The sequence below is a fragment of the Gouania willdenowi genome, chromosome 24, assembly GCF_900634775.1.
Source record: "Gouania willdenowi chromosome 24, fGouWil2.1, whole genome shotgun sequence".
NCBI lineage: Eukaryota > Metazoa > Chordata > Actinopteri > Blenniiformes > Gobiesocidae > Gouania > Gouania willdenowi.
Window position 1 is genome coordinate 4,919,304 of NC_041066.1, and position 27,892 is coordinate 4,947,195.

The following is a 27,892-nucleotide window of genomic DNA, read 5'->3' on the forward strand; positions in this document are numbered from 1 at the left end:
AGCTGCACTTCTGTCTTTGGCCACTAGAATGCACTAGAACACCACAGAAAGAGAAGAGTTCAGCGTTGACTTGACACATTCACCACAAAAACATTATGGACTACTTGTCACGAGGAAAAACAGATTAAAGAAGAACATTTATTTTGAAATTTGAAATGTAAATGTCTTTCTGAGTGGAGTTTGCCTGTTCTCTTCAGGATAGTGAGCTTGAATTGGTGAGGAAGTGATGCATCTACTGATGTTTTGTTTCTCATCAGTTGCTTTTGTTGGAAAAGCTCAACAATTGTGTCTCAATTGAGGTTTTTGATTATTTACAACAACAAACCATCGTGACTTAATCGTGCCTGCTTCTATTCGCCTCCAAGACACAATAAATAAAAGCCATTGATCATCATTTAATGGGAGCAGGCTGTTTCTTCCTCATGGATTTGGTGTTTCACAGCCTTGGCATGTGCGTGTGTGCAGTTTGTGTATGTGTGAGTTGACAGGTTGTGATACTCTCTATGCTCCTGAGACTGTTCGGGATCAGGACAGAGGAAGAGCAGGTTTTAGCAGAGATGCTGAGGGACAGGAGGAGGAGGGTTACAGCTTCAGAGGAGAGAGACGTGGCTCAGAAGTCAGCAGAGTTTGGTATTCCTGACTGTGGGGCTCAGTCAGCAGGAGTTTTACTCCCACTGAGACCTGGAACTGTTGAACTCACTTCTGTTTAAATGGCAGCCTTCATCACTTTGCAATTCTGGGCTGCAGATGTACGTCTTTCTGTGTGTCCTGCATGCAAATGGCCTGCTGCCTTGGTTTGGACTAATTCATAAATAAATCCAATCAGGAAGAGTAAAGCAATCCTCTGATGCTTAATATGGACATGAGTGAGCATTGCATTGTAGTGTGATCAATAGTGTGTGTGAATAATGCATCGCTAACTCCATCCCATTATGCACTGCTGTTGTCAAACTTGTGCATGGTTCTTGTCAGTTTTTGCAGAAACTCAGACAGAGACGTATTGATTTCATGTTGCAGCTAATTTTGATCCGCATGTGTATAATTCTGATGTGGGGTCAGCAGGGAAATCCTTTACATGTTTATCACACTCGTAATAACAAACACAAGTATGATTGAACTGTGTTTTTAGCTGCGTGTGTGTGTGTGTGTGTACATGCTGCTACCCTCCAGTGAGATGCAGCAACCCATCAAAGAGCCAATTTAGCGAAGCTGCTGTGCTTCACAGGCATCACTGTTACATCTACACACACAGCACCAGTTTGATTATACTCCAAGCTGAATCTTCTCTAATGATTGATGTTCCTCACAACAGCGCACACAAGAAACTGGGAAATGTGCCACTCAAAAGATGAGGGAGATGTGTGCACCTGTAACAAAAAAAAAAGTAAAGAAAAAGGCTATATGTTTGTTTTTTAATGATGTAAAATTGAAAATCCAAAGTTTTTACCCTTGGGTTGACCTTGTGACCTTTCTGTGCAGACACAGAGTAATGAATCCATGGAGGGACAAAGCCAAACAACCGCTTTCAATTCCCCTGTGGACACAGTTTTGGCATTTGATCCACAAAATGAAACAAAATGCATGGAAAATAATACTATTGGCTCAAAGCCCTTAAGACACTTTCTTAATAAATAGCAGCTTAATAAAGCTGCAGTGTGTAGAATTGTGAGACTTGCATAGAAACACGCTCACCCTCCCCAGCCCTGTTTCAAAACCTATCGTCCCTTACCAGTATCCTCGTGAACGTGCATACCTGTGGAGTTTTCTGATGTTTTAGAAACTAGTAAGTAAGTAAATTTGATTTATAAAGCGCTTTTCACAGATAAATATCACAAAGTGCTGTAAAAACATTTCAGTTACATCCCGTTCAAAGAAACATGAGAAGACAGTCACATATAACATGGGAGGACAAGAACGGGAGAACTGTGGGTCGCCATGGGCATGGGAGGCACCCCGCATTTAGATGAAAAATTGGAGAACAACAAGAGGAGAAGTGAGGGGAAAAAGCAGGTTTTAAACTGACTTCCCTATTAGGGAGGAAAAGCAGAACACAGTCACAAAACTCGAGAACATAGCATGTGGGCAGGGGGGGTGTGGTGGGGGTGGGGGTGGAGAAAGGAAGGTTTGAAGGGAGGAGAAAGGAAAGGATTGCCAGCCGCTGGGGGGCGCTCCACATGCTCCCTTGAAGCTTGCGGGGAGGGGGGACGGAGGGGCGGTGAAGGCGTTGAAAAATAAACCTTTTGCTTTCCCTCTGAAAAAGTCAGATGATGTGTGATGACCTTGGTAGATCTGGTTAAGAAAACACAAGTCCAGGTGGTGATGGGAGAAGAGAAGGGGGAGATGGAGGGGGGACGGAGCGTCACAACATCTTTGGTGACTAGAAGACAGACAACCTTGAGCGGTTGGTGTGTGGGGGAGGACAATGATGATAAATGATTTGTTTTTGATTCAGGCTAGCACACTTTCGGTACTCTTTAATTTTTGGTCTCCAGCATTAAAATCCATTAATGTGGCCTCTAACTGCAAGCTGAGCACACAGCCTTTCCAAGCTGGTTTCAATCTTGCGTAAACGCTCCAAAGGAGCCTCCTGCTTACTTTTGAGTTTGTTCATCCCATTAGTCTGAGTGTTGAGTGCTCTGCCCCATCCTTCAGAAATCACTGGCAGCCTTCCCAAAACAGCTGCCAAAGTAATGCAGACTTTGCAATAGATCAGAAAGCTGCCCGCTCCAATCAGCAGCATCCCTGCTACCATAAATCCATTCCTGTAGATGTTCTCCGCTTCCTCCATGGAAAGCTTGGACAGACACACGACCTTCCACTTTTTCCAGGCATCCATCGTGTATCTGGCCGCAAACACTGGCTCACCACTGCCCGGTCTTTTTGTCGAAAAAATGTGATCGATTGCATTGAGAGGCCAGCGGACCCACATAACTCTGCATCTCGACTGCAAATGAATTGCGTATGTTTTCTCCCCCTTGGATATGCTTCTCTTAGGTTAACACGTGATTTATTCCATCTGATCTCACTCTCCCTCTGACACCAGTACGTGGGGCAGACTGTGGGCTGTCACGGAGGTCCGCACAAACCGAGTCCCTGTCTCCACTTCTGACCAGGTACCTCACGTCATGCGACCATGTACGTTGCATTCTGTGACGTGTATTTGCAGAAAAAGTGTTTCCATAGCGATTTTGCGACACATTTCAATAAAGAAACGTCTGAAATTTCTCCTTATGAAATGGTAAAAACTTTTTGTGATCTTTGAGTGTTTTTCCAAAATTCAAGCGTTTCCATTACCAGTTTTCATTGCACTATGGAAACGCAGTTACCGTTAGGGGCGGAAATCTTTAGGCCATTTGATTCGATTCAATTACGGTTATAGGGACTGTGATTCAAGTATGATTCGATTTTCTTTTCTTTTTTTTTTTACAGCATTTCATTATTTCTCACCATGACCACTGATGAATTGCTTCTTTTCACAGACATAGCATTAGCATTCAGGCCCAGGAGACAAATTTATCTTTTATTTATATATTCATTACCATTTATTAAACCAGCAGAGGACATCTGTAAACTGTTCAGGTAGAACTGTATGGTAAAGGGCCAAAGTAGCAGCAACCTTACAGTAACATATACAATAAACAAAAAGGGCTCTTCTAAATGATAGATTATATACAAATTATCATATAAAATAAACTAAATAAGCAGCTCAAGTACTATAGTGCTTTGAAAATATAATTCTAGATTTCATGTCATTTACCATTTAAATAAACAATTACTGGAAATATATGCACCTATTATTGATTATTATGTCTGAACGATGATGCATCGATTATTCCTCCCAGCCCTGGTGCTCCCAGCTGATCAGTCACCTTGGTTTGTTTTAAATGTTTCACATTCAAAACATGTTTTCAAATGAAATTTGAAATTTAATTAAAGTTTGTCTTTCAAAATGTGCTTTGATCCGTTTCCATGCCTCTTTTGGCATCTGCATTGTAATTTATCATGCACAACATGCGGTGTACTTACATTAAACGCCACTGTGAAGTATCCTTTAGCGTCTCTCATACTCAGGACCTAACACGTGATGTTCATCTTGGCTAACATACACCGTACATACAGTACATCCTTTCACTATCAAAAAATGCTTCTGCTGATAAAATCCACAATGCTCAGTTCTCTGGTTTCCTCAGCTTGTCAGTAAACACTTTATCTTTTATTGTGAATCACAAAACAATGTTGAATGTTGAATAGAAACCAGCTAAACACACACTTTACTTTTTAGCTAGCTCTGGGCCCAGAACCTGTTGCCTTTGTTCAAGGAATCAACATGTTCAAAGATCAGGACTTTACATTTCCTTATTTATTTATTTATTTATTTTTTGATGAATTTCTATTTAAAATAGGGTAATTTAGTGGAATAATTTGAGGAAAATTACAGGATTTTGGAAAAGTTGAGAGTACTTTCCACAATCTGCAAATCAAAAAAATGTCTACCATCATCATGTGATACAAGCACAGGAAAATGGTGAGCCCTACAAATAATTGTGAAGTTCCAATGTATTTGGATTGGCTGAGATCTACAACTGAATTAGTTTGTAATACAGGTTTTCTCTAACATTCTCACTTTCTCTTTTGAGCCGAATCAGATGCTCAGAAGGGCCGGATTTGGCCCTCGGGCCTTGAGTTTGACACTGCGCTTCATATGATTGTTTTGTATACCTTTATTTAGTCTTTATGCTTTCCTCTTCATGTGAGCAAACAAAAACCAATTCCAATGAAGTTAGTTTACTTAGCAATAAAAAAAAAGTATTGAATCTTTGCTGGAATCAAACTCCCAACCATAACCGAGAGGCAGCATATCTACACTCTGCATCAGTGACTAGCTCTGAGTGGAGCTGCTTCAAACCTCCAACAGTAAAAGTGACAGCCAAGTGTTGCTGCTGAACGATGAGCCACTGCTGTGAAAGCGAACCAGAGGGAAATCACTGACTACTGCGGTGTGTGTGTGTGCGAGTGTTTGCAGGATAACACCATCTGTCAAACAGCAGACCAAACAATAACAGCCAGACTGGGAATATACTGGTGTGCAGCACCTGTGTCACTTCCTTCCTTTACATCTCTCTTTACCGCCATTACTCCTCCACCCGAGGCTTCGCTCGCACTGATTGGGGCTGACAAAGCAGCACAGGCGTCACTGTAAATGCATCCTGTCTGATGATGTGTTCCTGTGCCGTCACCGCCAACGTGACCTCCTTTCAAATGAGAGGAATATTAAAGAGTAGCTGCAAAGCTCGGATGGAGTCGCTGCCTCTTTCTGTTTTATCGTTGGCTTTCTCTTGAAAACAAACAGAAACGCTGACAGAAGTCACTCAAACTGAGAGCAAACACAAAGGAGGCTTTGAACTTCCCCGCATGTCGGCCATCGCTCTGAAGAAACCCTGAAACCTTTGTGTCATTTGAACACTTATATAGATCATTTACCTTCGCCGGCTTTGATCTGTGCAGCCTTTAAAAGGTGTGTGCATAAAAAACAAAGAGTAAATAGTAGAACATGTAGCAACTGTCTTTATTGAACACCAGCGTTTTAGAAGGTAAGGATTTGACATTTATATAGATGAAAGCCTACAAGAAAAGTAATTTAAATATTTATATATATCTTTACAAATGTTCAGGAGCGAGTTGGAGAGCTCGTGTCCGCTAGCGTCGCCATCCGGGGACAAAGTATACAAAGATAGACATGCACAGGGAAGAGGGGCAACCGCTGAGTCACCTGGTACAAAATGGCTGAGTCGGACCCTTCTCTCTCTCTCTCTCACACACACACACATATACACACTCTGACACACACACAGTGTAGCGCACCTCAGGCAGTGGCTTACATCAGGCTTACAACCAGAAATAGTCTCTTTGTTTCCTCTTCTATCCACATGGTAAACACACACAGGTGGATGATGGCTTCTGCAGGTACAGGAGTGTGCGTGTGTGAGTGTGTGTCATTATTGATGCATTTAGCAAGGTGTTAACAATGGTGTGATGCATAATGTATGCACGAATCTTGAACTTTTTAAAACTTTTATGTTGGTATCATTTAAATGTATTCTGGAGTTAATGTTAAAACATATCTAATGTTTACGTTTTTGTGTAAAACTCCCCTCATGCACGAGCGAAGGTTTGAACATTTGTCCCAAAATTAGGAATGTATTTCTGTGTTTGTTTGAATGCATCTGTGCAGGAATAGGACGTTTGACTCAAGCTCTGCACAGATTTCAGTGTTAATATTGATTAAAAACATTTGTTATCAAAATTCTTCCTTAAGAATTTGACTGAAAGCACATTTAAAATAGCACATTTTCAAATGCTTTCTAGGTTTCTACATGTTTTTTTAAGTAACAAGTAGTTACATAGTCGGTGATTTCTGGTTGTGAAACCGGAAATCTTACGGATATTGTTTTTTTTAATGAAATATTACGATCAGAATCATTGATTCTTTACCTCTCTTCAAATCAAATCTAAAAACAAATCTGTTTCAAGCAGCACAGTCACTGTAATATCACTGATTTAGTTTCATTTTCCGTTACTTTTATTTCTTGATTTTACATAATTAATTTTGTTATTGAGTGCTGAGAAAGGCACTTTAAAATAAAAGCAAAATTTGCATGTGGGCGATTGTGTGTGTGTAATATTTAGGTTTGATAGAGAACGAAAGTTGAATTATTTGCCAAATTTGTGACTGATATTAGAAACTTTAGATTATATTGCAGAAAGATTAAAACAAAAATCTAACAATTCTAATAATATCGGTTAAAATCTACACACTTTCAATGTGTGTTGCCATATTAAAGCTACATGTCAATACAGTGAATCAAAAGTAAAAAGTTGTGAATTTTATATTGAAATTGTGGATTATTTAAAAAAAAAAAAAAACATTTACGTGAAAAAAATTTTGTTTAAAAATATTTCGAATTAAAAATTATTTTTTAATAAATGATTTGATGTGATTATGAATGTTTATCTGTTAACGTGTTGGCAGCAAACCCTGACCTGCAAAATCAGTTGTTTTCTTCTTGATTTGGTTGTAAACAAATGAAAGTCCCGGATCATTCATAGTCCTCACACACGCACACAAACACACACACACACACACACGTACAATCGTCTTGTTTGGGACACTTCTGTCAAAGTTACACTTCAACTTAAGATAAATAAATAACAATAAATATGAATTGTCCCAAAGAAGAAACAGTTACTGCGTGGGTATAAACAAGTCCTCTTAGAGGGCACACACACACACACACACTCAGTCACACAACCCCTCCCTCCACCACACACACACACACACACACTCAGTCACACAGAAACCCATACATAAACTCCTAAATGCAGCGCTCCAAGGCACAGGGACCGGGTGGGTGGGAGCTACTCAGTCTTTTCTGTTTTGCCGTCTTTGCTCTGGGGCTCGGCTGTTTTCCGCAGCTGCGTCTTTTCCGAGGCGTTGCTGATCTGTTGGTCTGCAGGTCCGCTTGTCTTACCGCTTGAGTTTTTGTCCAGGTAGTTGAGCATCTCGCTCAAGACTGTCTGGAAGGTGCTGAGAGCTGCACAGACCGCCGGTGTGCCGAAGCCGTGAGTGATCAAGCTGTGGGAAAAAAAAACAGAGCGCGATCAGAACAGCAAACTGACTCTAAGACTATTTTACAATCTGAAGGGGAACTGAAAGGTGCACATGTCTCAGTTCACACCTGAAGCAGCTACAGACCCTCATCTGTACTCTCAAGCCTTCAGAGTATCTGGATTTGGAGGTTTGAAGAAATTGAATGATTCTCAGTTACCTGAAGTGTGTGAGGTGTCTCTGGATGTCCAGGTCTAGGATGGGGGTTGGTCTGGAGGAGCCCAAAGGTGAACGGTCTTGGCTCAACAGGTCCTGGAACTCTTTACAGATTTGCCTGTTTGACAGAAAGAAGAACTGATGGTTTGTCATTGTTCTCCAACAAAACAAACCACTGCAGAGCATGCAGTACCTCTCAGAGCATCACAGAACACGCATTTGACATTTGTTTTAAACTCTTACTTTGTGGCCAGAACCATCTTCTTGCGTGCGCTGGTTTCTTTGGGCTCACTGTGCTGCCTCGCCAAATGCTCTCCCACTGCCTTACTGGGAAACTCTGTCTCACAGGTGTAGCCGAAGTCCCTGGCCAGGTGGAGCGCCTCCCCTGAGAACATTGAGCAGAGTGATTAGGGACGCACTACAGATAGGTCCAACTAGTGTAAACCAGTAAGGGCTGGTACCTTCAACCAGAGACGTGAGCAGCGTGACGTTGGCCGCTTTCCTCCGTCCTGCCGGCAGGTTCAGGCCTAGTCGGTCTAACTTCTCTCGAAGACAACGGCCTCCGTTCTTTGACTTAGCTCTGCACAAACATGGAAAACCTTTGCATCACATGAAGGTTTTTGGGTACAACAGCAGCAGTGATTGGCCAATTGTCAAGGAAATGATTTGAAAAGAAAGAATCTGAGATCCAAAATTTAGAAATAAAACATGTCAGCTCATATTTAGATCTGATCCTTCCACTGAAGAATGATCCTTGTTGTGCTTCCTTTTAAAGGTGCAGTCTTTGTGTATCTCTTAGGGTTAAATATAATGAAGTAAACACATTCTCCTGCATCTAGATTTTCCATTCTCTCTCTGCTGAAGCCTCTTCTTGTTGGACTAGCCATATTCTCAGCTTTCACTGTTTTCCCGACCCCTGCTTTTCTTTCCAGCTCATCAATAATACAGTGCTGGCAACTCTTGCTCTCCTCTGGTTCCTCTGATCCTGGTTTGCTTTGGCCTGGTCTCGCCTTCCCTCTGGCTCTCGAGGATGGCGGCGCGTGCAGCACCAGCCCTTATTCACCTACAATAGCCTTTTGTGGGCCCTGCAATATATCCTCTGTTTCATCTGAGAGTTACAAAGACTCAAGCCAGATCTAGAGTTATACATTTCATTCCCTAAATCCTTGTCGATCACACTCACTCGCTAACTCCAGCATGATTTTTGTTAAAGGATATATGAAATCAGGTCAAAAAAATAAAACAATTTGAAAATCTCCTTCTTTTTAGCCTCAACATAAAGACTAGTTCATGTCACAGCAGCTGTTCACTTATTTAAAAGCAAGATGGTTGGAAAAGCATCAAGAATTGAGCTTTGGAAAAATTAGTGAGAGCATCTCCAAGGTGCTTGGAAGGTGAATGATGGCCTGTATCTTAATTTGCTACATTTTTGTTTTTTTTGCTGTCGACTTTGATGTTGTTATATATTTTAGGTTGCTGAATGTTTTCTGTTGCACTTTTTGATCATGTAAAGCACATTGAGTAGCCTTGTGTATGAAATGCACTATACAAATAAATTTGCCTTGCCTTGCCTACAGACATTTATATCTTATGAAGCCTCATACTAATGTTAGTACTTAATAACAGACAAGGACGGAAACTGGATCAGTAAATACTGGGACAAGTTGACCTGTAAACAATGCTGCACTGAGCCTTAAAAAGGACCTTCCACTGTTTGTGTAAGTTTGGTCTAAAAACTTCTAAATGTATGTATTACAAGATCTGTGCTTATGAAAACCCCTTCATATGAACCATATTCATTTCATTGCCTTTTAAAGATAAGCTTGTTATCTGCCATCATCTATTGCCGCAAAGCATCATGGGTTGTTTGTCTTGATGATGTCATCTCATTATTTGAGTTTCATTTGTTAAGGTTGGTAATCAAGAGAGAAAAAACAAACAAAATGTGTCATTGAGTGCAGACACAGACTCACTTTCTTCTAGAATTGTTCTGATACAGCTTTTTCACTTCCAATACGATACCAATATTTTGGGCTTATGTGTTGGCAGATCCCGATATTGATCTGATACAATATCATCATGAATCGTACATACAATTATTACTAGGGATGTAACGATTAATCGTAAGGCAGTTAAAAATCGATTCATAGGTATCACGATTCACATCGATAATGTAAAAATTTAATCGCAGTAGCTTTTTAACCAGCAGAGCTATCTAGAAGTGTTGGCGATGGGCGGAATCTGCAAATACTTTCTTTCTGGCCGCCTTCTACTTTTAAACATGTTCATAAATGATTCCTTACCCCTTTAGCACCAAAAAATTTTTGTAATATTACGTGAATATCTGTAAAAGTCACGCTTTTCTATTAGCTTTGTCTGCTAGCATAGCATCTCTTCTTCACTACTAGAATTTCTGCATGCCAACCGACCACTGGGTTACCAGCGCCCTCTGCTGGTCCAAACAAATATCTGACGTAAATCAGTTAAATGACTGTTTTGTTTTTTTAAGTCCAATTGTTAAGGCACAAAATAAATGTTCAGTTGCACTTTTAAAAATAACTTTTATGCAGTTTAACATTGTTTACTATAGAACCAGAATTTAAATTAATAGGCTTCTTCTTCATTTGTATTATTCCTTTATATATTTCATTCAAGATTTATTTTTAGTTAAATTGCATTGTTTTGAATAGTTTATCAAGGGATTCTTTTGACAATGAAAAATAAAAGGAAAACATTAGAGTTTTTTTCCCCGAAAAAATAAAGGAATATTTTTCAGTCATCATTTTTCTACAGTCCCATTTTGTAAAATAAATCGTGAAAGAATCGTATCGTGAACCCAGTATCGTGAATCGAATCGTATTGGGAGTTGAGTGAATCGGTACATCCCTAATTATTACTTATTTTGTAGTGTGGAATGTTAGAAAATGTTCGATCAAGTGATATTATTTAAATGTATACATATTCTACACATCAATGAAAAAATAAATAAATTAGACGACCGTGAAAAATAACCTCAATGAATCTAATACAAACAATAGGATACATTATATCAGCCAATATAAAACGATATGGTTTTTTTGTTTGTTGCTAATATCGAACCAAAATCCAATATCATCATCGATTGAGTCACTCTTACTTTGTTTATCTAATCCAGCAGTGCATTCATTCATTAACACGACAAAATGCTAAGTTTGTAGCGCCACTCTTCAACTAACCAGGCTGAGGCAATCAAAGAGGAGTGCGGCGACTACATATAATAATAATATATGATTTTCATATAGAGCTTTTTTTGGACACTCAAAGTCGCTTTACAGAATTAAGGCATTATTCTTTCACTCCACAATTAGTGGTGGTAAGCTATTATTGTAGCCACAGCTGCCCTGGGGCAGATTGACAGAAGCAAGGCTGTCATAGTGCGCAATCGGCCCCTCCGACCACCACCAACACTCACTCACACACTACATTCCTACTAGGCAAAGTGGGTGAAGTGTCTTGCCCAAGGACACAATGACAGATACCACTGGGATGACTGCCGCCCCACTGTGGCACCTGGAATTCTCAGTAGTCTGCCATCCAACTACTAACAAGGCCCAGACCTGCTTAGCTTCTGAGACCTAACGAGATCGGGCAACGACCGGCGTGTATGGCCAGATATCTGACAAATACTCAGTTTCCAGCTGGTAAGGGAAAATCTGACACAGTTTGTTTCTTTGTAATCCTGATTACTAATGTAAACAAAGCAAAATCAATGGGGCATCACTGTAAATGATGAACTGCTGTCCCAACCCATAAAGCTTTGCCGCAAATCAAGATCGCGGATCACAGACTCTATAACGCCCATCTTTAAAAAACAATAAAATGATACGGTGAATAATAACTAAACCCCATAATGACTAAAACCCTAACCACTTTTTTTTCTGCTGAAAACACATATTTTAGGTATAAAGTATTGTTGTTGATTGAGTGTTGTCCAACTCTTCACATTTTGGTCAAAGTATTTCAATTTAGCAAAGTATTTATTTTGTTGTAAAAAATTTAAGAGTATCTGCCCTTGAAACCTGGCTATTACAATCAAATTTTGCTATTGGCTGAGAATGGAGGTTTGTATTGTTGTGGTGGCTTCTTATATCATGAAACACTACAGTTAGCTTCCCTCCTATGAAAAGTACCACCTGGGGACTCTGCAATCTGTGGTGAATAGGTTGGAATGAGAGAATGTGAATAAAGAGGTATTGAGTAGCTAGTTAGCTTAGCTTAGATTGTTCTTTGCAGATTTTAAAGTAGAGACTGGGCGTGTCTGAACTGCTCCAGGGGCCCCGCCCATTATCAAGGCATTTTTAAGTTTCTCCACTAGTGGCACTACAGCCAAAACCTCAGGGTTTAGTTACTGTTTAAATAAACTACTAAAAACAGTGGAGGGTCCCGTTAAACAGGGAGAGTGTAATTCAGCTAACTACTGTCTACTGCTGCCATGGGTGTGTGCTGACCTGCGCAGGATGCCACCCAGTAAGGAGGCGTTGAGGCACTCTGGAGGCGACAATCTTCTTTTCACCTCAGCGATGGTGACTTTGTACTTGGAGGTGGAGCTGAGCAGAGAGAGTCGGCCCGGTACTGAGCAGAACAGGTCTGTGGGGTTGACCACACAAGTTCCTCCTGCACAAAAATAAAGATCACAAACAATACAGGTCAGAGCCAAAAAACCAGGGAAAAACCAGGAACTGAAGTACCAGTATATAGTTCAGCTGATCAGATGTTAAGTCGTGTACAGGCTGATGATAAACAGTGGAAGTCTCTTTATTTTCTTGGCCACAAACTACTTTTAACTGAACCACACAACACAGGAAAAACAAAACAAAAGCGAATTGACTTTGTCAGGAAACTTCTCCGAGCAAGTTTTTACAAACAAGAACAGCAAAGCAGGCTAAACGTTTTTCAATCACTACTGCACACTGCTAAGCCACAACATTATGACCCCATAGCTGAAGAGAATAATATCACTTAAAGCTGCAGTTTGTAAGTTTTTTTTTTGTTTTTGTTTTATTTCGTCAAAAATCTATAGTCATCTTATTGTATTGTATTGTGTATTGTAATCCAAAGCGTTCTGAGTGGACAGTGACTCCTGGCTCTGTGAATGAGATTTAGAAATACAGGAGCGTGACGCTGGACTTCAGCCTATCAGAGATCTTTCTACCAACAGAGCGATCTCGAGCTGTTTTAAGCATTACTATTGGCTGCTCGAGCTGCTCGTCAAAAGTCAATGTGCATTCTTGATCTGACAGTAGGGACAGTCCCATTTACATGGCAAATCAAGAGGAAAAAGGAAAACCGAGGTGGAGAAGCAACAGAATAAAGGCACAAACGTGTTCAGGAGGAACGGACTCCGTGGAAGTTCCTCTGACTCGGTATGCGGCAAACTACACCCAATCCGCTTACAGTTAGCGCAGTTTGCCCCGAGTCAGAGAAAGAGAGGGAACAGATGGAATAATGAGCTTTTTAAAAATGATCTAAAGTGGAAAGAACAGACCCAATTCATATGCAGTGTGGACGGAGTGTGTCTGCTCTGATCAGCTGAGCTCAGCTGCTTGCGTGTGATCAGCGTGGCTCTAAGCCTCTTACTATCGATACGTGCTTTCATGTCTCTAAAACATCAAAAAACTCTCCAAAAACACAAGAGAAAGTCCCTACATTTGTTACTAGTCTCTATGGAGAAAACAGTCGCAAAGAGTTCCACAGTTGTGCACGTGCACAAGAAGACCGATGAGGTTCGTTCAGGAGAGAAGGGAGTAGCATGGAGCGCCTCACATTCTACATACTGCAGCTTTAAAGCTGCTGGAGGCAATAATTATTTTAATGTTTTCGTTAGATTAATACATACTAGTGTAGGCCTTATTATTATTAATAATAATAATAATAATAATAATAATGCCTTGATTTCTATAGTCCTTTTTTTCCGATGAGACTGTTTCCGATGAGATATATTCACGCACAATTCATACCCATTCATACGAGGGAATGCGGGTAAATTGCCTTGCCCAATGACACAACAGCAATGACTGGGATAGAGTGGGATTCCAATCACCAACTCTTTGTCTTATTGGACGACCCACTCTACCGCTGATCCACAGCCACCCAAGAATGACACTTCTATTCATCTGGCCACGTGACTCAACTTTTCATGTTTTTTACCTTTTTTATTTACCAGGTTAGCCACTGAGAACCAGTTCTCATTTACAGTGAAAACCTGGCCACAATCTCACAATGCAATGCGCAAAACCTTTCAGACAATGTCAATAAAATGACTGTTTACATTGGAGATCAAAACAAACTTTTGAGCAATCTTTGAGAAATCGTTTACATCTTTTTTCAAGCAGACTGACAAGTTCCTCATCACATAAAGAGTGTATTATTTAGCATGACCTCAGAACACGGATGCACATCTTATTAGAGCTTTAATGAACTGGTCTGTGTGCTCGAGTTAGCACTAGAGTTATGAGTTAGAGTTTGAGATGTTTCTGCGTTCTTGGCACTGCAGTATAGGTTCTAGGTTAGTGTTTAGGATTTTGTTGAAAAAGTGGCATGACAGGCACAGAAAAACAATTTATCAAGACGGGGGCAAGGCTGGGGTATGGTCTTGAGGGGGGTTAGGCCACGCCCACTACAAACCTTGACACAGACTTCAGCACACATGAAGGGTAGGGGGACCTATACCCGCCTTGACGACACAGAAGATTAAATGAAGGTTTAGACACAATTCTTCCAATAGTTATGTTTAAATGATTAGTAAATAATGAAATACGTCTGACCCATAGTATATACCTTCATGTTTTGAGGTTGCAGCAAAGTATTACCAGTATTATTAACATCCAGGCATATAAGGGCAGATACATAAACGTATACAGTTGATCAACCAACATCGTATTCCAACTAAGCTACAGTATAAAAGTATTCATTGGGGGTCTTAATTTATAGAGGATACAGTATGTGTAGCCTCTCCTTTAAAAACTAAACAAGATCAGAATAATATGTTTAAAGCAAAGAAAAGTTATTTTCCCAAACACAATGAGGGTCTCCTGTTCCTGTCAGTATGAAAGAGGTTGCTGAATGGTGAGTACATGATGCACTTTATCATTCACTCCTTTCATGTGAAGTAGAGTAATCATCCACTATAGAAAAGTGACAATATGAGCACGATCATAATAGTTTGGCAGAAAAATCCTCCGATGCTCCTTGTATGAGTCGTCTGTGACGTTATTGAGACAGAAAGTGAAAAACTGGAGTGCAACAAAGAAGACCAACATCCCACTTTGTAGCTGAGAACAGATCAATCAGGAAACCTCGGCTCCAATTTGTTTTCGCATTAGTTTTTGAGCGTAGCTTCGTTTAACAATTTGCTCCGAATCAATCAGGTGGAACGACGCTGTGAAGGAAAAGTGCTGCAAAACAAACTCCTCTACCTGTAGGAGCATTTTTTTTAAAAACCATTTATCTAATAATGACTGTTTTTTTGGGCAAAATGTTCATTATATCATCATATATCCGAATAGCTTCTGGAAGCATTTGGCATGTTGGTGTATTTCTCTTAGCTTTAACCAGGCTTTTTTCCACAAGCTAAATATTACATACAGCTCTTTTTTCTTACATTTTACTATACATATATTGATATTTCAGCTTCAGCTCAATATTTGTCTGTGTGTATGAGCTGTTATCCCAGGAGGGGCATCATTTAATCACCTCACAACCTTCAGGTTGACTTCAATGTGTACTCGAGGCTCCTCAATCTGTAAATAAATGATAATAGAGGCGCTCTCACATTATTAATTGTATTTGAATCAGTGGAGTGTATTGACTGCTCTGAATAGGCTCTATTATAATAAACTTTCACTTGAACTAACGTCCCGAGCAGCTGAAACACAAGGTTTCTGTCAGATGTACTGTAGGCTATATTCTATTATTCATCCGCCTCATTATCAAATCTAACAGCAGGGTGTGTCGCTTTGTTATTAGGCCTGTACTGGATTGGATGGGAAGAAGAAAGAGGATGCCATTTAGGCCACGTTAGAGCAGTGCTGCAGGCTAAGATTGCTTTCTGACGCCAGACCCTTTTTTTTTAGGGCATTGTTGACGATTTGGCCCCCAACTAAGCCCTCTGGATCACCAGCTGTAGCCTAGATTTCAACTCTCGAGATGTATTATTCACAATCTGCAGAAATGTGCTCGACAGGCTTCCTCAGAAATAAAGAGGCAAGACAATAAAACAGGACATCCTGTTTCAGGACCACAGACAGCGACATGCCGTTATCTAGCAGCCCCTAAACAGCAGCTCCACCAGTTCACACGAGGAGAGTGAAAGCCTTTTTCCCTTCATTTTACAGCAACTTGTGATTGTGAGGAAAAAATGTCAATTTAAAATGAATATAGAAACAAAATTAAGTCAATTATGCAGACATTTAAAATGACAATAAAGTTATTTTTTAAATATTTTGATTTTGATTTTGAAGTTGATGCTTGAAATACCACAGAAAAGTACTGAGAAACATAGCACACACTCGCTCTGACTGAGCTCACATGTATATGGAATTCATGACATGGAAAATGTCTGTGAAACTTTTAGAACCGAGCTCAATCACAGGTGGCCAAACTGCATGTTATATTTGTTAACACGTCATGATATGTAGGAAAACAATGACAAAAATTACATTTATTACTACTTGGTGGTCTGACAAACTCATTTGATATTGCAACAGCATATTTTGGACAGAATCATTTAGTATATACTGTAACTTCTCCCCCCTGCTGACATGGAAAAGTCTTTATTTACCCTGCCTTTAAGTTATGGGCAAAATTAATTTAATACAAACTGCAATGACACATATAAGACTGACTAAATAAAAATGTATACTTTACACATAACACCTGATGCCTCTAGTTACACTAACACATGTTTTTGGACTGTGGAATTGAACCAGAGTGTGTCTGCCATGTGGATTATCTGGAATTTTAAAGTAGAAAAACAACAAAAGTCTGGAAAGTCAGATTCATGGTATAACAAGAGTAAATCTCCACCAAGTGCCAAATGTCTGGATCGGCTTGTAAGAAATGTATATCCCTATTTATAATAATACAATAGGTCCAAACCTCAATTTAAAAAAAAAAATATGTATAATGTGATGAAATGCGTAATCTGTATCTGATCAAGTAGAAACTCTGTGGTCTAATTAAAAAAACCAACCTGACACAACCGAGTCAAATTTAATAAAGATCAGTGAATTACAAACTGAGATATGATTTTTGAAATTTTGCCAATGATGAGAGATAGGTTTTTTTTTTTTTTAAACCTGATCCAGAATGAGTATATTAAACCGGATTCCCTCTGATGTTTATTCAATGGAATCTTCCATTGTGTATAGGGTCTATCTTTGGTTGAAAATTTGTCAAAATCTGTTAAGTATTAAGTAGTAAACGCCCGTGAAAATATTCTACAATAGCAAAACATATTTAGTATTGTCATGTCAATGTTTTAAGTTATGAATCTATAGTTTGAAATTTCTTTGAAGAAACTATTTCCTAAAGTTCTAAAAACAATCACACCCAGTCTAAAGACGTGTAATATATGATGTTCCATCTCAAGGCCTGTTACCCCTAAACTGAAGGTGTAATCAGGCTTCACCTGTGTGTGGCTGCACACGTGTGCTGTCCACCCACGTGACACCCAGCAGGCAGACCGTTCCTGTCAGGCTCGCGCGCCCTGACAGGGAACGGGGCACGCGCCAGTAAAAGCCGCGGGTTTTAACGTCATATTAATTCCTCCAAAAATGTTTTGATCCAAAGTAGTTTGTATTTTATGTTGCCACGGGCAATTGACAAGAGCTATTGCCGGTAGTGCAGTCAGCAGAGCGCGGGCCCAGAGGCGATAACGGTATTTAAGTAACGGAGAGTAGCCTCGGGCTGCGGCGCGAGCGGCGGGCGGGATCACACGTGGAATCAAGCGCCTTTTTTTTTTTTTTTTTTTTTTTATAACAAGTTTCCCGCGAAAAATTAAAGGAGAAAAAAGAACAAAAACTGACAAGGGCCAAATGCCATCCTCCTCTTATTTTAACAACAGTGTTTATCTGTGAAAATATAAAACGCCCGCCAGTGTCTTGACAGGGAAATGAGAGAAACCAGCGTGCACGGGATGTAGTGGCGGGGGCGCGCATCTGACAGATCCTGCTTGATGTTAGTGGAGCAGGGAAAAGAGAAACGCATGCTGATTAAAAACACAGACGACTCGTCCTAAGTAGGATCCGCATTTCTTGAGTGATTTTCTTTTGAAAAGGGGTTATGTGAATATTCATGCAGCCAAAGCCGCAGTCAGAAAGAACAACATTAATATGATCTCGGCTGAATCCGGGGCCCCGCTCGGCATTAGCATATCAAAGCGTGCGCCCGAGGCGAGAGAAGCTATCGATACGGGAGCGGGAGGTAAAGCAAAGATTATTGGTTGTGATGGTTGCAGCGGCTGAGCTCTGGGCCAAATACGGAGCACCATTAAGCGAAAGTGATAGCGAAGGGATTCCCGCGTCAATCCAAGAGAAAAGCCCCAACACTTCGGCAGAGCTGATGAAAAATTAAACCCGAGACACAGCCTTCCTTTCTGTGCAGAAAACACGCACACAAAGACGCACACGCACTCAGAGCTGCCTTTTGATGGAATAAAATCAACGGAGTTTTACAAACCAATGCGGGGAAATATCCTGATCTTGGTTGATTCAGAGCTGACTTTTACCTCAAGGTGTCCAGACCTGACCCTGAAGGCCTGCACTGGTTTATTTGGGTGGTGTGCGCGTGCGTGCACTTTCCTCCCTGACGTCGCTGGAATCTAGTGTAGACACATTCACAATTACTACTACTACTACTACTACTACTACTACTACTACTAATAATAATAATAATAATAATAATAATAATAATAATAATAATAATAATAATAATAATAATAATAATAATATTTCAGTATTTTCAAATTCAGTTTTTTTCCAATGTTTTTTTTTTTTCTTTCTCCAGACAAAAGCACTTTACATACAGTATAATCCATTATTCATTCCGACCACATTCAAAGGACAGTCACACTGGTGAGTAACTACATCTGTAGACACAGCTGCACTGTGTGGGCTGCAGTCACTCAGTATAATATCTATATTTCATTAAAACAATAAAACAATGCATATGCTCTGAAAACACAGTTTGTTCTTTGTCCTATTTAGTTTTTGCATGAAGTTCTAAAGTCATGATGAAGTTTTCAATCTGATTTAATTCTAACAACATTTATGGTCATTATTTTTATTTTATTTTTAAATAGTGATTTTTTTTTTTCTCTCCCTATACTTCTGTCATTATCTCATAGTTTTCTCTTTGCTTTGACATAAACAGACTTGCAGCATAAAATACTCATTCATATTATTATCATTATTAATATGATTTAATGACATGTTTGTTTATTTTGTCAATCCGTGTTTACATTTGAGTTTTGGCATTTTGCATGTGACAACATGCACGTTTAGGTGTGTTTTTCTGTTATGAATAATTAAAATTGTGTCATATTTTTCTGCAGGTTTATTGACGTTTCCGTGTCTGCAGAGCTGAGTGTGTGTGTGTGTGTGTGTGTAGTGATGAGTAAAAACAGGCTTGTGCTGAGTGACAGTAAAGTGCGTGTTTGCGCTGACAGTAGACAGAGAGCAGTGCTCCGCCTTGTTCACTGTCTACTGCTGAACGCTGCGTCGTGTTGCGTTCACGGCCTCGAGTGCGTGTGGAACAAACAGGGAGGAAACGGAGGGGAGGGGGTTGGGGGGGGGGGCTTACCTCTCCGGATGACGCCTCCTTGTCCGTTCAACACGAGCCCACACTGCGCCTCCACGGAGCCCTGTGGAGAAATGCACTCATTAGGAGGTGACATCACTTCACCCAGATGTTCCCACAGCAGCTGGAGCTGCTTTTCCCACAGAGTGAGTCCTTAAGGTGCTGCTATTGTTCAGCTGTAAATCATTTCCTATTGTCCACCTTCAGTGACCCATTAACATCAGTGTTAGACATAATATATTACTCTCTCTAATACAGTGAAGCATGCTTTAAAACACGTGTTCTCAACTCGTGGTTCGAGACTCAAAAGGAGCTAATGGACCATTATTATTTACCTCTACAAATAAATAGAATTTTACTCTTTTATTTTGAAGCTGACTTTACGGAAGTGGATTAGGGCCAATTTTGATGGAGATAATAATTTTGGGCAAATCAAGAATAAAGTCGAAAAGTTTTAATATAATTACGAGATTAAAGTCGAAAAATTAGATTAAAGTCGAAATTTCGAAAATGATCTCAAAACACAATACCGTGATAAAAGCTAAAGGTTTGCTAATGAAGTCCGTCTATGGCTAGGTGTACAGAAACAGATTAGAGCCAGTTTTGATGAAGAATATTGTCATATATGGTGAATTGCTCCTGGTCTGCTTCCGTAGATTTGACTTTAATAGCAAACCTTTGAATTTCATCATGCACAATATTGTATTATGAGTTTATTTTCGACATTATTCTTGATTTGCCCAAAATAATTTTCTCCATCAAAATCGCCTCTAATCCTGTTCCGTAAAGTCAGCTTCAAAATAAAAGAACCAAATTATATTCATTTGTAGAGGTAAATAATAATGGGTCCATTAACTCCTTCTGAGTCTCGAACCACGAGTTGAGAACATGTGTTTTAGAGCAAGAAATGTATGACTCATCTAATGCAGCTTTGTAATATTAACCCACAGCTCTATAACAATGGTGGCCATTATTATTATTAATATAAAAATGGCTGCATATGTAACTGAGGGTAAAAGTGAACTATCTGCACCTCATGAAATATATAATTTTTAAATCAATGTGATTTTTTAAAATGAAAAAATTCTCTATCATCTCAACTTCAAACTGCAACATTTTGACCATAAACATTTTGAGATTTTTAATATCTTCCTTCATTTTGTGTAAAGGGTTGTAAACAATACACGTGCTAAGATCACATATACTTTTATTAAAAAACTGGGTGCATTTAAAAAAGAATTCATCTTTACACGATTAAAAAAAATCTCTATTTTCTTGTACTTCCTATGAAGTTAATGATAAATATTAGCAATGTCCTGATACAACTTTTTCATTTCCGAAATGATACTGATATTGCAGCCTTGCGTATCGGCCGATACCGATATTGATCCGATATCAGCATGAATCATTCATACTTCTTCTTTCTTCAATAAAAACAATGATCAAGTGTTGATCAAACAGCGAACAATAGTCAGCAACAGTAGGTATGAGAAAAACTGACCCATTTATTATTAACCAATTGGTTACATACATTTTAACCTTCAATATAATGTCTACAGTATTCTACAATTTAATAAAATAAATAAAAAATGAATTGGGGAAAAAAATTAAAAATAAAAAATAACGGACAATCTGGAAATTTTAATCTAATATTTGTTTTCAGGCTAATATCCGACCGATATCCGATATCAATATCAGAACGGGACACCCTAATAAATGGTTCTACTTTAAAAAAAACATCAATGTGATTTCATATTTTCTAAAGAGCACAATTCAACTTTTGTTCGGCCTTTAATAACACTTTCAAACCAATAAAAACATGCTGAAGATAACAAAAGCAGCAGCAATTCAAAGAAGATGCTAAATTCAGACAATAATTTTAGTGGGATACATATATATATATATATGTAAGATTCCATTAGCATTGATAAACCTGATATGGATGGTATTAATGTTCATAAACACACAGAGACAGATTTGATCTCATCAATGACTCAGGTCACATGATCACATGAGTTCTGATTGGACAAAATTATAGCTTTGTTTTATTAGTCGACAAAAATGTATTTTTTAAATTAGTTTTAGTCTAGTTATTGTCACTTGACAAAAACTATGACGGAAATGTTTAGTTTGCAAAATGAAAACTTCACTAGTAAAAGATATAGAATCATTTCAACTTTCAAGTTGGCACCGATTTTATTGTTGTTGTTTTAAAATTGAAACATTTTGTACACAGGCACATATAAAAGGTCTGGACCAAACCCCCCTGTCCTGTGGTGAATTCTAAAACAACATTCGATTCAAGGGACATTCAACCCCTGCAGGACTGCAGCCGTCCATGACAAGGACTGTCCAACATTATTCAAAAGCGTGTGTATCAGTGTGTGTGTGTGGGTCCAGTCCACCTCCTGCAGTAGGAAAAAGTCCCTCCCTCAGTTCTATTGAAAGCCCAGCTCAACCCTCTGAGCATCAGGAATGCTGACAACGTAGTGTAGGACCCTTAAACCCTGAACCTGCATGAACTGCTGCTGTCTGACAGCTGGGACTGGACTGTTCAACACTAGGAATACACAAACAGTCTCATTTCTCTCCTTTACCAATCAGAGTAGCCTTTAAATGTGCAGGAATGCAGTTATTCACATTATTTTCTTATTTTTATTGCATCTTTATTTGCCTTCTTTATAGCATTTAATTGTTCTATTGAGATAAGATCATTATGAGCTACTTTCCCCCCAAATATCTTGTAATTAAGATCATATATATTTTTTTAAATATGTCGGTGTTCAATTTAGATTATTATTCTATTATTTTAATGTGTATATCTCTGCTAATTAAGAAGAGCTACTAAACACTCCCCCCTGTTTTTGAAAAGAATGGCAATAAAGATCTATTCTACATCTATCTTTACTGGTTGCAGTTATCATTCTCATCTTGACTTTTATATTTATATTTATTGTTTGCACCAACTCACCAATCGTATTGTGTAAAATATAACTGGCAATAAAACAGTTTGTGATTCTGGTCCTATTATTCTGTCTCATTTTATTCCATCATATATGATCTTATTTCATATCTTATCTCATGTCATCTTATCATAATTTCTTATCTCATTCCATAATCATATCTTATGTTATCTTATCTCATCTCATCCCATTATATCCTATACCTAATCTCATCGTATTTTATTTTACGTTATCTTATCTCATTTCATTTTATTCCATATCTCATCTCATCTTATTATATCTCATCCCATAATCATATCTTATATGTTATCTCATCTCGTCCAATCATATACCAACTTATCTTATTTTATCCCATCACATCCTATACTTATCTTATCCCATATCTTATTTTATGTTATGTTATCTAATCTTATATTATCCCATATTTTATCATCTCATCTTATCATTATCTCATCCCATAATCATATCTTATATTTGATCTTATCTCATATACTAACTTATCATATTTTATCCCTTCATACCTTAACTTATCCCATATCTTATTTTATCATCTCATTTTAAAATTATATCTAATCTCATCATTTTATCCCATCAAATCTTATGTTATTTTATCACATTTTATGTATTTAATCTAATCCCATTTTATTTTATCATCTTATTTTATCCAACCATTTCTTTTCTCATTTTATTCCATCTAATCTTATGTTATCTAATCTCATCCAATCCAATTTTATTTTATCTTATTATCATATCTTATCTTATTCTACCTCATCTTATCTCATCCCATCATATCTCATCTTATTTTATCTCATCTTATTTTATTCCAATTGGCTAACAAGCAAACCTCACCTAAGCAGAACATGAATGGAATCCTAAATATGTGACCTTACATTTACCATTTTCTGCCCAAAACTCAAAAATCCAAAACAATGTGCCATGTGTCCACTTGGAGCGGATTTGTGTCTGAAAGGTGTCTAGCCTGAGGATACTTGGAGACTAAAAGAACAGCAGCCCATCACCAGGCCCTGCGTGCTGGATTCACGCCCTGAGATCTTTGTGCATGTTTTTTTCTGACGGTGGAAACGTTTTTATTAGAAAGCGTGAATCCCTCCACATGCTGTGAGCGTTTGTGAAGCTTCATCTGAATGAAGAACGCAGCCCACGGCTCACATACACCGCCTGCTTTACCTCCAACCTGTTGGGGCATCACTGTGTGCAACAGCACACGGAAAGACCTGTTACAGCCGCCATTTTGGTCCAGATCATCGTCACACCCGCGTGCTATCAACAATGGAAAGCGGAGCACGCGAGTTTTTATTCAGGAAAAACACGTAATCCCTCGTGCGAGCCTCGAGGCCCACGAGGCAGCAGCAGCAGAAGCCTGATTAAAATAAGGTGCTGCATGTTGTAGCTTTCTCTTAAACAGCCGCGGCTCTCTCTCTCTTTCTTTTCTTCTACTCCGGAGCTAAAGTGATTATAAAATCAATATACAAAACGCACAGAGGTCCTGCATGAATTAGCTTAGGAACGGGCGAAAGGTGTGGCAGCTGCCTTTGTGCGCCATGAAAATCTCTTTAACGCGCTCAAAGGATGCAACCGGAGCTGCACAAGACCGCGTGCGCATCTGTTCCCGTTCATAGAGCCGCCCTGGTGCGTTCAGGTTCACGGACCGCTCCATTCTTTGGCTCAATGAAAGGGTCAAACCTGCGCTCCCTTATGTTCCCACAACACGGATAGTTTAACCACCAAAATGTAATATTAAAATACTAAAATATTATTGTTAATAAATTATTATTTTATTATTATTATTGAAATTATATTAACAATGATAATAATATTTTTTTCAATCATCATTTTGTGTCACTATTTAAACTAGTCGTTCCTTATCACTTTTTTTTTTTTTTTTTTTTTTAAATACAAATATTACAATGCCAAATGAAACGAATTAAATTGTGCTATAAGGTATTATGTTTATATAAAGTATGATTAGGTGCTACTAAAATTGATTTTTTTTTTTTTAAATAACTACACAATTCAGTGTTAACATCACGCAGGAACCAAAACAAAGTTTAAATAAATAACATACGTGTGAAAAAAAAAAAAAAAAACGTCAGAAGAATGTTTGTTATCGTTTATTTAGTCTTAATCTTCATGACAAAATTAATGCTTTTTATTATTAGCATTAATATTATTATTGGGTTTTTTTTTTTTTTTTTTTTAGATAATAAGACTTGTATTAATTTGCAGCTTAATTACACAAAAATGACGATAATAGAGGCAGATTTGCTCAGCTTGGTAAACAGTTAACGCGTCTAAAATTAAGTCTCACCCGTGTTAAACCTGCTTTTTAAGCGAAAGCTGCACAGATTTAGCCGCATACGTTAAACAGCGTTGATTGACGTTAAGTCGGTAATTGGATAAACTACGGTGCTTTATGGTGCTCAAGCCTGCCATTGTGTGTTCAACCCCCGATCCGTTAATCCGCCCTTTACCGGAGAATAGAGCAACCAGCGGCTTTTCTTTACCCACTCTCTCACACACACACACACGCACACGCACACGCACACACACACACACACACACACACACACACACACACACACTTTTTTTTTCATCATTTCTTTACATGGTGAGACTTATGTAAAGTATGGCTGACGTGTGTTGGTGAATGGTGGAATAAAGAATAAAGGGCGGACTGCACAATGGGATTGTATAGACTGCCAGTCAATTAACCTTTGGAGCGGCTCTGCCTCTGTGCGCGTGCACTTGACATTTGTTCAGCCTGTGTACTGTCACGTTTTGTCTGGAAATGATATCGGAATAATTCCTCCCTTTAAACAGAGAGGATGTGTTTGTGCGAACCTGACCTGAAACAGACAGACATCTGCGCAGACTGTCTGTGAATTGCTCTGCTTTGACAAAAGAACAGGGATTCTCAAACAGTGGTACGTGTACCCCTGGGGGCGTGTATGTAGAAACATTTGTCAGTATTTTTTTAAGTATTAAAGGACATATGTTTGAGTTGCCTGCACCCCCCCAAAAAGAAAAAATGTTCCTAATTATTACTATTATTGTTATTATTTTTTAAACGTGACACAACTTGAATAAAACACATCAAAGTGGAAATACAAATTCTAAAAAATCCAAAACAACATACATGCATAAATCAGCTTTATATTTACATGCATGAGCCTACTGAAAGTTCGAGAAAAATAACTTTAAAATAAATAAATCACTAAAAAAAAAAAACAGGTGTATGAACCTAAGGGGCAAAAGAAGCAACAACAAACTTGGGAGTGATTGTAAAAAAAAAAGGATATTTCAGTGTCCAGTACATAATCTATTCAATTAAAGGGAGATAAATTTGTACTCGTCTGTTTAGCACGTTAAGGCTTAAATTTATTTAATAATAAGTGAAGCAGCTAATCATCTTATTTTGAAATATTCAATAAAAAGACTTTATAAATGCACTTTTCTTTTCCATATTGTTGATTATCACCTTAGATTTTAATTTACTGGTTTGGGATTTTAGCCACAGACTGAAAAATATATTGTGAAAGTGTTTTTGGGACCAGACTCAGAAACCAGTTGATAGTTTACTGATATCTGGACACAGATTGAACCAAACTTGGTGTATATCAGACTAAAAAAACTAAATAATTCTAACAAGATTCTTTTTGAAAAATATGTTAAGGTTTTATTAATTCAGACAACTGTTCCTCAGGAAATCCATGGCATTTCCTGAGGAACAGTTGTCTGAATAAATAAAACCTTAACATATCACAAAAATAACTCATTGTTGACATTGTGTTATTGTTTCGTGTATTTTACTCTCATTTACATATATTCTAACATTTCCTCTCCTTCATTCATCAGCTGTGTATTCAATTCAACTAAACATCTTTATGTTTTTTATTGGATTGGATTGTGCAGGTCGGACGCAAGGGGAGAACATGCAAACTCCGCACAGAGAAGTTCCAGGAAGGTTGAAGCCCAGAGGCAGAAGGGCCCTTAATGACTAACTCTAATCAGGTGTTTGGGTGTGGTAATGAGGGCCTGATGGAGGACATCGGTACCTGCAGGTCGTCCGCTGAGGGCGGGGGGAGCCCCAGGCCGCCGCCGGGCAGCAGCCTCTGGTCCGGGTGATGCATGCCGTAGGCCTGCGAGCCATGTGACGTCATCAGCGACAGGTCATGGCGCCGGTACGCGTCGAGGCAGCCCAGCTCGCGCCGCTGCTGCTCGTCCAGGCACGAGGACTTGAGGGCCGAGCGCGCGCTGTGCAGGTTGATGAAGTCCGCGGGCTCCCCGTGGTGCAGCTGCTGGTAGTACTGACCCGAGTGCAGCGAGTTCAGGCCGTAGGCCTCCGGGGCCACGGCCGGGTGCGAGTGCTGGAACTCGTAGTGGAAGGACTGGTGGTGCAGGGGCGTGTACTGGTGGTTGGCGGAGAAATAGGGCGAGGCGAACTCTGTGCCCGCCGGTGCTGGGTAGGTGAGCGGGGACGAGGACGAGTAGGCGACCGAGGAGTTGGCCACGGACTCCAGACAGCCGAGCTGCATGAGCCGGTAGCTGTTTGATCCGTCGTGACGTATCTGAGAGATAATAAAGAGACGGGGAGATACATGAGCTGTGTCATTTAGCATCAGCCTCAGCCTGCGTGTCTCCAAACACACTCCAAAACACAGGCTCCTCTTTAAAGCTCCTGAAGGAAATGTCACCTCCGCACGGCAACAGGAGCCTCCCTTTGGCACGCCTGTCACTCTGCTCGCTGCTTTTAAAAGGCGTGCTGTTAGATATTATTATTATTACCCAGCTGCTGGAAAACCCAGTCCCAGCAGCTCACAGTAGAGGAGAGGAAAGGAGAGGAGAGCGGAGAGAGACGCAGCGGAGAGCCCAAAAACGCACCAATCATTCAGCTGCACACACACACACACAGCGCCTCTGTGCGCTTTACACTTCCACAAACACTTCAAATCTCCTCCACAGCCACGCTGTAATTTATCAACCACTAAATATAATTGAATTAACCTACCTCTGCGTCGTGGACAAGTCCGGGGAAGGTCGCTGACATTTTGCTTTCTCCAAAGTAACCCGTCTTGGTTTTTTTTTTTTTTTTTTTTAACCTCCTCTCCTGTCCGACTCCGATCGAATAAAAATAATAAATGCCCACAAAATCCTCCAAAAAGAGAGAAACAGAGAAGTCCCCCCTTCGCGCTGCTCTCGATAAGCCGGTGAAAGCTGGCGAGCGTCTCCCCTCTGCACGGACGGGGCTGGC

At 39.4% G+C, this 27,892-nt stretch overlaps 1 protein-coding gene across 2 annotated transcripts; it reads right to left on the reverse strand.

Annotated features, from left to right (window-relative positions):
- Nucleotides 1–7,364: 7,364 nt before the first annotated feature.
- On the reverse strand, nucleotides 7,365–27,859 carry LOC114457768 (transcription factor AP-2 delta (activating enhancer binding protein 2 delta)). 2 transcript variants are annotated; one of them, XM_028439823.1, is made up of 8 exons: nucleotides 27,650–27,859; nucleotides 26,697–27,209; nucleotides 19,661–19,721; nucleotides 12,310–12,475; nucleotides 8,284–8,402; nucleotides 8,066–8,207; nucleotides 7,827–7,940; nucleotides 7,365–7,633 (listed from the first exon to the last, which is right to left on the reverse strand). In XM_028439823.1, the coding sequence occupies exons 1-8, from the start codon at nucleotides 27,686–27,688 to the stop codon at nucleotides 7,417–7,419; spliced, it is 1,371 nt and encodes a 456-aa protein (XP_028295624.1). In that variant the 5' UTR covers nucleotides 27,689–27,859; the 3' UTR covers nucleotides 7,365–7,416. The 2 variants fall into 2 exon arrangements, with proteins under 2 accessions (XP_028295624.1, XP_028295623.1); XM_028439822.1 differs by lacking the exon at nucleotides 27,650–27,859 and having other exon boundaries at nucleotides 26,697–27,301.
- Nucleotides 27,860–27,892: the final 33 nt, after the last annotated feature.